Here is an 11,107-nt window from a genome sequence, read left to right as displayed (position 1 = left end):
AACTTCCTGTAGGCTTGAAGGGACGACTGATTATTTGATGCCCTTAATGGCTCAATGACAGTTTCCATGTTTTAGGATTCCCATTGATTTATTACATTCAGTACACAGCTTCCTTTGCATGATTCTCTCTCTCACACACACACACACACACACACACACACACACACGAGCAGTCAACAGAAAGGCACATCCTGTGTGAGTGGAAGGCCAGCGAGGATGAAAGGATCTAAGGACCCACCACTGGACGTGCTTTACTGTGAGCCATCAGTCACACAGACGCAGAGCCGTCAAAGGCTCTCTTAACAGGAATGAGGGGATAGAGGGATGTAAGGGAGGGCGGGATGGATGCATGGAGGGAGGAAGGGGGAATGAACTGCTATGAGACGAGGAGATAGAGGTATAGAGGGAGGGAGAGAGCGAGAGATGTTCTTTGAGGTTGAAGTCTCATTTCCCTAGAGGCAGTGACAGGCAGGTGAGTAACCTGCTATGATTTATGCCTCCTGTGGGTCCCAGTATCTTTTGGCCTGCAGCTCTAAGTGAAACACTTCCTCCCTGATGCCTAGTTAAATCCCCATCAAGACAGAGCTGCCTGGGCCCAGTTTTAATACTAAATGCATTTTTACACCCAGGGGATTTCAGTCAGACCTGAGTTTCGCTCTGCTGTAGCCTCGTCTTGAACTGAACAAACAAGGTGAAGTGGGGTTTGCGTAGGAGGCTGTTTAAGAAAGCCAAGAGGGAAGCTTGTTTACTCCACAACACGGAAGCCAACGCTTGTAAAATAGCAGACCAGATAGAAGAGTGGGGCTTCCTGGCTACGCTACAAGTCTGTTGGAGGATGACCAAGCTAATCTGTTTACTGTTACAGGGATGAGGAGATTGTGGGGCGGGGGTGGAGGGAGAGAGTGAGACCACGACAGATGACTTGTCCAGATGATGTGTGACAGATCAGCCAAAAGAGAAGGGCTCGCAGAATGGATCATACAGCTTGAAAACAAGCAGTGGACTGGACTTCCAGCTGAGCTTGGCCTGGAGTCCATGTGACCACAACCACCGACAAGGATAAAATGTGGGAGAGAGGCTGAGGACGGGAAGCACTGGAGAGAGGCTGAGGACGGGAAGCCCTGGAGAGAGGCTGAGGACGGGAAGGCCCTGCACGGAGTCAGTCAGGAGAGAGAGAGGCTGAGGACGGGAAAGCACTGCACAGTCAGTCAGGAGAGAGAGAGAGAGAGAGGCTGAGGACGGGAAGCACTGCACAGAGTCAGTCAGGAGAGAGGCTGAGGACGGGAAAGCACTGCACAGAGTCAGTCAGGAGAGAGAGGCTGAGGACGGGAAGGCACTGCACGGAGTCAGTCAGGAGAGAGAGGCTGAGGACGGGAAGGCACTGCACGGAGTCAGTCAGGAGAGAGAGGCTGAGGACGGGAAGGCACTGCACGGAGTCAGTCAGTAGAGAGAGGCTGAGGACAGGAAGGCCCTGCACGGAGTCAGTCAGGAGAGAGAGGCTGAGGACGGGAAAGCACTGGAGAGAGGCTGAGGACGGGAAGCACTGCACAGAGTCAGTCAGGAGAGAGAGAGAGGCTGAGGACGGGAAAGCACTGCACAGAGTCAGTCAGGAGAGAGAGAGAGAGAGAGAGGCTGAGGACGGGAAGGCACTGCACGGAGTCAGTCAGGAGAGAGAGGCTGAGGACGGGAAGGCCCTGCACGGAGTCAGTCAGGAGAGAGAGGCTGAGGACGGGAAGGCCCTGCACGGAGTCAGTCAGGAGAGAGAGGCTGAGGACAGGAAGGCCCTGCACGGAGTCAGTCAGGAGAGAGAGAGGGTGAGGACGGGAAAGCACTGCACAGAGTCAGTCAGGAGAGAGAGAGAGAGGCTGAGGACGGGAAAGCACTGCACGGAGTCAGTCAGGAGAGAGAGAGGGTGAGGACGGGAAGGCCCCAGGTTCCCCAATACCATGCTGCATCCTTTGAGTTACAGGGTGAAGCCTGAATGGGTCCATCAGAAAGCCTTCACGTCCCGTTCACACTTCCACTTAATTGGGAGCAAAACCCAAACGATAAGCCTACCTAGGCTCTCTGTCCCTGGCTTGGCCTGCTGCAGCACCTCCATCCAGAGAGAGGGGTCATCCTGGGGTGAACTCTGCTACACAACCCTCACAGGGCCCAGGGAAAAATGTCAAAAGTTAGCGGGGGTGTGAGTTGTATTAGCGGGGGTGGGAGTTGTATTAGCGGGGGTGGGAGTTGTATTAGCGGGGGTGGGAGTTAAGTGTTTTAAGGGACTAAATCGAGTAAACAAAGGAGATGCACTTTGTCTTGTTGTCTGGGATACCATTCCCCCATGTCCACCCTCAATTTGACCCCTGCCTTCACATCCCTCCACCTCTCCAAAACTTTAACGGCTGGTGGAGACATGTGTAACCCACGGTGGAAGTGGCCCAGACACGTCTGAAGACCAGAGCTCCTGCGTGGGTGCATTAGGAGCAAAGCCTTCCTGGTTACTGTAAGATGAGAGCCCCCCCAGTCAAAGTCTCCCCTTTCCTCCCCAACTCTAACCCCATTTTAAAATCGCCATCTCCCACCCACTCACACGCCGAGAGCGAGGACCGACTGGCCGGCCAACGGCAGAGCTGGCTGGCCCGATCGAAGTGAGCTGGCCGTAGCCAGCCGTTGCACCAGGGGACTCTCCCAGGGACCATAAAGCCTCCAGCAGCCACATTACTTCTGCCTGGTGTGTTGAAGGCCCAGATTCTTTATTCACAAGAACAGGGAGGAGAAAATGAGTCTGGATGGATTAGAAAGCTGCAGCGGGGAACAGATGTGCCTCCCGCTACCAGACAACTGCACATGATGATTAAGGTTTCTAATTTGTTCCAGTGTGTCTTTGCAATAACAAAACACACTATTATGTTTTGCTTAAAAACGTTGTCCTTTGTTTGCATCTCGTCATTGCCAAACTAACTTGAAGGACTGCACACTTAACAGCCAAGACCAGTGTTTGATTTGAGTGATGCATATGGTGCTAAAATCTGCATGGCAGTAATAAAATAAAAAAGGCAACAGTAAACATGTTGTCCCTGATGAATCATTGTAATTTTGTAAAAGACGGCTCAAGACGTATCATTCACCCAAGTTGTCAGAAATCGAGCCAGTGGCGTCGGAGTTATTTAGACTCATAGCCCTGAGCACGTTTGCAAAATTTCAGCACTGAGGCAAAAGGATCAAGATATAAACATCCACCCATTATAGCGCCACCATGTGGTTGATATGAATGTTCTTGCATATGTTAAGTCTTGACAGCGTTTGCAACAGAATTGTTACAATAGGAATATCTTTGACTGATTGATTTGCCAGACCACACCTTCGTGAATGCTTATTGATCAACAGCAGCGATGTTGTTTTAGGTACGAGGCTGAGAACTTTGAACCAAAATGCCACATCAAGTTTCGTGCAGATCGGTCATTCGGTGCCAGTAGAGTAGCGTTGTGTTTTTCACAAAATTCTAAATGGTGGAAAATCCATCATAGCGGACCTTATGAGTCACAGAGGCAAATTTGTTCCTTGTGAGGAGAGGGACCTGTAAGCGCTCCTACCAAATTTCATGACTTTAGGTCAAATGACGTGAGGGACATGACCATTCAAAGTTTGAAAATACAAACTCTTGTTATAGCGCCACTATTTGGCCAATCAGTGTAATTTTCATCTCTATAGAAAGACGCATCATTCACCCAAGTTGTGAAAATCCGGCCAGTGCTGTCAGACTGCTCATGAGACTAAAGAATGAACGGAGAGGGATCCAGTCCCCTCCCTGATTTCATCGTAGGGACAATAAACACAATTGTAGAATTGAGACTGGTCAAAAAGTTAAGAGACAATGAAGGTGTTGGGAGGATAAGCTGATGTAATACAATTAAGTCATTCCCAGCCATTTGCATGACTGTTGGAGATTTATGAACACACCACCAGACAGAACAATGAGCTTAACATTGGCTGATAAATATAGCAACTATCCCAGGAAGTCCCAGACACCGGCCCCCTATCCATTTACCCTATCCATTTACCCTACCCATTTCCCCTATCCATTTCCCCTATCCATTTACCCTACCCATTTCCCCTACCCATTTCCCCTATCCATTTCCCCTATCCATTTCCCCTATCCATTTACCCTATCCATTTCCCCTACCCATTTCCCCTACCCATTTCCCCTATCCATTTCCCCTATCCATTTCCCCTATCCATTTCCCCTATCCATTTCCCCTACCCATTTACCCTATCCATTTACCCTACCCATTTACCCTACCCATTTACCCTACCCATTTCCCCTATCCATTTACCCTACCCATTTACCCTACCCATTTACCCTATCCATTTACCCTACCCATTTCCCCTACCCATTTACCCTACCCATTTACCCTACCCATTTCCCCTATCCATTTCCCCTATCCATTTCCCCTATCCATTTACCCTACCCATTTCCCCTATCCATTTCCCCTATCCATTTACCCTACCCATTTCCCCTATCCATTTACCCTACCCATTTCCCCTATCCATTTCCCCTATCCATTTCCCCTATCCATTTCCCCTATCCATTTACCCTACCCATTTCCCCTACCCATTTACCCTACCCATTTACCCTACCCATTTACCCTACCCATTTACCCTACCCATTTACCCTATCCATTTCCCCTATCCATTTCCCCTACCCATTTACCCTACCCATTTACCCTATCCATTTCCCCTATCCATTTCCCCTACCCATTTACCCTATCCATTTACCCTATCCATTTCCCCTACCCATTTCCCCTATCCATTTACCCTATCCATTTACCCTATCCATTTACCCTACCCATTTCCCCTATCCATTTACCCTATCCATTTACCCTACCCATTTACCCTACCCATTTACCCTATCCATTTACCCTACCCATTTACCCTCCCATAGTTGGAGCGGCTACATCTCAATTTGCAAACCACTTGTGACAGAGGACTCTGTGCATTTGAAGATGGAGTCAGGAGGAGGGTAGATGGTACTAGCCTTCCCTATAGCTCAGTTGGTAGAGCATGGTGTTTGCAACGCCAGGGTTGTGGGTTCGATTCCCACGGGGGGCCAGCACAGAAAAAAAATGTATGAAATTGTATGAAATGTATGCATTCACTACTGTAAGTCGCTCTGGATAAGAGCGTCTGCTAAATGACTAAAATGTAAAATGTAAAAATGTAAATGTAGACTTTACTGTAGACTGGCAAGAGAATAGAGACCGATAGAGACACTTGCCTGTTCCTGATTCCAAAGAATGTAATAAATACAACTTCCACTACGGGGTAGCAAAGAGTAATATCTATTAAATCCACACAAACTGATAGATATTTCATCCAGTGTATAACTGGATGATGGATATTATTATCTAGACTAATCTAGAGTTGTAGATAAATGTGAGTTGATGATCATGAAAAGCTTGGGAAAAAATTATTTGATTTTATTGCAAGAGCAAATGTTCTTTAATAAGACAAGAAAATGGATTATACTTCAAATAACAAAATTAAAAGTCACATTTTAGTAAAATAAAGTTGATTAAAAAAAAATTACAGGAATGTATATATTCTGAAGATTATATATAGAGAGATGGAGAGAGCTATACACATACACACTACATGACCAAAAGTATGTGGACACCTGCTTGTCAAACGCAGGTAGCCTAGTGGTTAGAGCGTTGGGCCAGTAACCAAAAGGTTGCTAGAGCGAATCCCCGAGCTGACAAGGTAAAAATCTGTCGTTCTGCCCCTGAACAAGGCAGTTAATCCATTGTTTCTAGGCCGTCATTGAAAATAAGAATTTGTTCTTAAAAACTGACTTAAAAAGGTTAAATAAAATATATATTTTTAAAACATCTCATTCCAAAATGAATATGGAGGAGTTGGTTGCTCTCCTTGCTGCTATAACAACCTCCACTCTTCTGGGAAGGCTTTCCACTAGATGTTGGAACATTGCTGAGGGGACTTCCAGCCGGGGAAGTTTCCCATCCAGATGATGAAGGCAAAATCAGCAGCAACATCTATCAGCTTGAAGGAGGAGCACTGGGCATCTAGTGATCTTTTTCTCAATGTTTACATCGCGGCGAGCTTATTGAGATTGGCAACAGCACTCTTGGTGGCATCGTAGTGTTGTAGGATCACTGGTTTCAGATGCTCGTCCTCAACCTTGGTGTCATGGTGCCTGGTGGACAGCGCCTGTACGGCCATGCCTGGTGATGGAACGTGGGACACCAAGGTAAGCAGCGCACGGAAGCCCAACAATGACCTGTAGATCTGTCTGCCATGGTTAGCCTTCATCGCCTCTAGAATGTGTGGTGTGCTGGATCTAACCGTGCCGATGTATGTTAGTCCATCTTTAAGAAGCTTTTCAGCTAATGGTACAGATATATAATTCTCTGTGGTGATATTTCACTTTTGTGCCAAGGGGCCACAAGCCCTTGAGAACTTACTTAGAGCAACTGTGTCTCTTTCCATGTGGTTTGCCGAGGTATGCCTCTACTTTGAGGGTAGCTCAGGCCTGGGGTAGCTGGTCTCGGTCGCAGTTCCACCAGATCTTTATCACATATTTGTCAGGCTTCAATGGGATGCTTTGTCGGAAACTATATCAACCTCCGAAAATAAAAAGAGCTGCTTATCCACACAGATCTGTGCCAGGAATAAAATATTTTTGGTAGCTGGGCTACAAACATGCTCTAGATATCCATGAAAGGGGTAAGCTTGTCTGCTGCAATTCGTTCATGCCTCGTTGCTCTGTCGTCAAACCTCATGTATTTCATAATGTGTTGGAATCTTTCCAGGACATAGTTGCAGTAAACACTGGTCTGCCGTCAGCTTCTGACCAGAGGGAAGTTTGAGTCTCATTTATACACAATCCTGCTATAATCAAAAGACCAGTAGGCTGTCATTGTAAATAACAATTTGTTCTTAACTGACTTGCCTAGTTAAATAAAATGTACATTTTTTCAGGGATGGCTCTTATTCCGTTCATGTATTCTTTATTTAGCTTCCGTTTGTTTGAAGCACAATCGTGTCAATCATCTCTAAGGTCAGAAACAAATTAAACGATTCTTCAACTGCTTTGTAATATCTGGTTGATTTAGACATTTCTCTGCTGCTGCACACCTTTGTCCTCCACACTGTGCCATTTCTGTCGAGATATGGTGTTTCATCACCATGCTTCTCAGCTGCAAGCCTTTATTGCTACCATGGCCTTTGACCCCAGCCCTCCGCTCTTCTCGCCCCCATTCAGAGCGAGCCTGCAAGGGTGCAACTTCAGTGTCACTATACTCAGAAGTCTCTGAAATATGATCGAAAGCACTCCCCCAATTGTCCTGAGTGTTCCTGCTGACATTTTTAACTGAAAATAAAACATTGGCGTCACCCAAATTTACCTTGAAGAGTGGAACTCAAGATGGTAAATGTTTTAGCTTTAAGAGAGATTGCCCCCATCCACCTAGCATAATGTGTTATTTATAACACTTTAAAAAGATCTATTAAATATAAGGTCATTTAGATTGTTCATATTGTTATACCTGGCAAATAAAAATTCTCAGGGATGTCAGTAGAGCTCTACTTCTGCAGCTGATCGTCTGTCAGCTCATTATTAAATGACACACGTCCCCTCCCTTGAGGGTACATGGTCACTGGATATTCTGTTTCTGTAGTAACCCATGGGTGGTTTTGACTGTGGGTCAAAATTTCCTGAATGTATTTCTTGCATTTCATATCCACATGGATTTAGCAGACAAAGATATGTATGCCTGGGTAAAAAATGTCACTCGCGGGTCTAACGAAATGGCTACCATTCCTTGATAACTCAAGTAACGGAGAGCTGTTCCCTCCCATTAATTTAAACTTTTTCAGCCTTGGAATCAAATGAGAAATTCTGTGCTTTCCTGGAACCCAAGCTTATGAAAACCTGACCCCTTTTGGGGCCCTAAGCGAGATTTAGTTGAGGGTCCCTCCCACCTCACAGGCAAAACAGTACAGTGGCTTCTCTCTAGATGGCAGAGAGAACATGTTGTTTTAAAGTACATTACACATTTTGCCTTGGGTTGTAGAGAAATCTTTGCGGTTTTAAAGCGAATTTCCTGCAATTCTACAACTTTTGCCATGACTTATGCCATGTTAATATGATATCTGAGTGAGAGTGACTAACAAAATCAAATGGGGGGCCCCCTGGAAGTCAGGGCCCATGCCCGGTCAGTATTAGATAGTTTAGACAACTGGCAAGTTTAGATAGCTGGCAAGCCTAACTTACCAATCTAAAATGTTTGGCTGACATGGCTAATTGAGTGACTATCAATGACTGACAGAGGAAAAACTGCTGATAAACAACCACATTACTAGATTGCACCTTGTGTATTCTACTATTCTAACTCTCAACAGTGAGTTAAGACCCCGACGGAGTTCCAAGAAAACAATATTACAATTTTACTCTGACATGTCCGCAACCCATACTTTACGAAAAGCTGATTTAAGGAAATAGCATACATTAGCGTGTTATAGTAATGCTTCTTCCTTACATTGGAGAAATCAAAACACTCTGAAATCCACCACGTCGGCCAGAAAACTAATTTGCAAACCAGCAGTCTGATATTACCCAGCTAGTAATCACACAACTCACTTCACCCATCCACCAACACTGCAATAAATGAATAGCTGTTTACTGCTGTAATAAAGAATGTATAAACTGAACAAAAATATAAAAACGCAACATACAATTTCAAAGATTTTACCAGGTTAGTTCATGTAAGCAAATGAGACGATTTAAATAAATTCCTTAGCCCCTAATCTATGGATTTCATGACTGGGAATACAGCAGATATGCATTGGTTGGTCACAGATACCTTAAATAAATAAAAAAGTAGGGTGAAATATAAGAAAATCAGTCAGTATCTGGTGTGACCACCATTTGCTACACGCAGCGCGACATCTCCTTCACATAGAGTTGACCAAGCTGTTGATTGTTGTCTGAGGCTGTGGGGCTGTGCATTATCATGCTGAAACATGAGGTGATGGTGGCGGATAAATGGCACAACAATGGGCCTCGGGATCTCATTACGGTATTTCTGTGCATTCAAATTGCCATCGATAAAAATGCAACTGTGTTTGTTGTCCGTAGTTTATGCCATACCATAACCCCACCATGGCGCACTCTGTTCACAACGTCGACATCAGCAAACCGCTCGCTCACCCACCATACACACTGTCTGCCATCTGCCCGGTACAGATAAAACCAGGATTAATCCATAAAGAGCACACTTCTCCAGCGTGCCAGCGGCCATCGACGGTGAGCATTTGCCCACTGAAGTCGGTTACAACCCTGGTGAGGACGACAAGCACGCAGATGAGCTTCCCTGAGACGGTTTCTGACAGTCTGTGCAGAAATTATTTGGTTGTGCAAACCCACAGTTTCATCAGCTGTCCGGGTGGCTGGTCTCAGACGATCCCACAGGTGAAGAAGACTGATGTGGAGGTCCTGGGCTGGCGTGGTTACACATGGTCTGTGGTTGTGAGGCCAGTTGGATATACTGACAAATTCTCTAAAATGACATTGGAGGTGGCTTATGGTAGAGAAATTAACATTAAATTCACAGGCAACAGCTCTGGTGGACATTCCTGCAGTCAGCATGCCAAATGCACGCTCCCTCAACTTGAGACATCTGCAGCATTCTGTTGTGTGACAAAACTGCACATTTTATTGTCCCCGGCACAATGTGCAGCGTGTAATGATCACTCTGTTTAATGAGCTTCTTGATATGCCACACCGGTCAGGTGGATGGATTATCTTGGCAAAGGAGAAATGCTCACTAAGAGAGATGTAAACAAATTTGAGCACACCCATAAAAAGCTTCTCTTAAATGTTATGTCAAACTTCTGGGATCTTTTATTTCAGCTCAGGAAACACGGGACCAACACTTGTTGCGTTTATATTTTTGTTCAGTGTAAATGTATTTTGCAAGCACACAAATATGTCACCTTGTTGAGTCCGGAGCAGCCAAGGTACAAAAAGTAAAGTCACAAAATAAAATAGATTCCTGCACACTGTTGAATGCTATCACAGTTTACTGAGTGCAAGGTCTGATAAAGTCAAGACCTTTAGGTCAAAACGTTTGCACTCAAACTGCCTTTAAGTAGCCTAAAGTTTTTCCTGGCGAGGTCAGGTGGTCAGGAAAAACTCTGGACCCTACTATATTGCTTCTGTAAAAGAAATAAGACTCCCATATTTACCGTAGGTGTATTCTTATCTGTTGCAGGCAGTTCTGTAGCTGTTTCACCACTACTCGTCGTCAGAATCTCATCAAGAATGACAGCATCATCATCATCTTCTTCATCATCCCCTTCTTCAGCATCCTCTTCTTCATCGTGGCTGTCACTCCCAGAATCTTCCAGTCCAGAGAACATGCTCTCCTCGCTATCTGAGAGGTCTGCATCTTCCTCCTCCCCAGCCTTCTTCTCAGTGACATCTTTGTCAAATATAGGAAGCTGAAATATCAGAGAGACAGAAAAACAGACACATACAGATTTGAATAGATGGGCGAAACATGAATGAGTAAGCACTTTAACGGACACAAAATGAATATAGAATCATCGAAAGTTAGCTAATTACCTGACCCAAGTGATACATTGGCAATAGCACAAGGATGCTTGCTAGCTGATCAAGGTGAGACAGACAATTAGCTAGTTACTATTCATACAAAAACATCCTTACTTATTTTATTAGCAAATACATCAGGGGGCTGTGATTAACACAAAAAGGTGTTAACCTTTTCCTGCATAGCATAGCCAACGTGTTAGCCTAGCTAGCTGGTAAGCAACGAATTACATGTTTTAGCTAACATTACCCTTTTACCGCATATACATTTCAGAAATACTTTCGTACCTGGTCATCGTCCTCTTCAATAACTCTTTTCTTCACACTCTTTTCTTTAGCTTTACTCATGGTGCCGTTTTTCTGTGATTCAAGATTCACCGTACGCATGCTTCTTGAACGTCAACAGCCAACCATGTGGGACTCCGGTAAGAGGTCAAAGTTGAAAGTTGAACGTCTGTTTTAAAACTGTGGTTTTCTAGAACGATTATA

At 45.1% G+C, this 11,107-nt stretch overlaps 1 protein-coding gene across 2 annotated transcripts in view; it reads right to left on the bottom strand.

The window, feature by feature from the left end:
• Positions 1 to 11,076, bottom strand: part of LOC100380787 (block of proliferation 1) — an 86,977-nt gene extending 75,901 nt beyond the window's left edge. The window contains exons 1-2 of one of the 2 annotated variants that reach the window (XM_014178542.2): positions 10,907 to 11,076; positions 10,255 to 10,509 (exon numbers count right to left, since the gene is read on the bottom strand). In XM_014178542.2, coding sequence (XP_014034017.2) covers positions 10,255 to 10,509; positions 10,907 to 11,005 — 354 coding nt within the window. In that variant the 5' untranslated portion in view covers positions 11,006 to 11,076. 2 annotated transcript variants of the gene reach the window in all.
• Positions 11,077 to 11,107: the final 31 nt, after the last annotated feature.

Source organism: Salmo salar, chromosome ssa27, assembly GCF_905237065.1.
Source record: "Salmo salar chromosome ssa27, Ssal_v3.1, whole genome shotgun sequence".
In the NCBI taxonomy this organism is placed as follows: Eukaryota; Metazoa; Chordata; class Actinopteri; order Salmoniformes; family Salmonidae; genus Salmo; species Salmo salar.
Note: the sequence above shows the minus strand (reverse complement) of the source record. Positions and strands in the feature narration are given on the sequence as shown.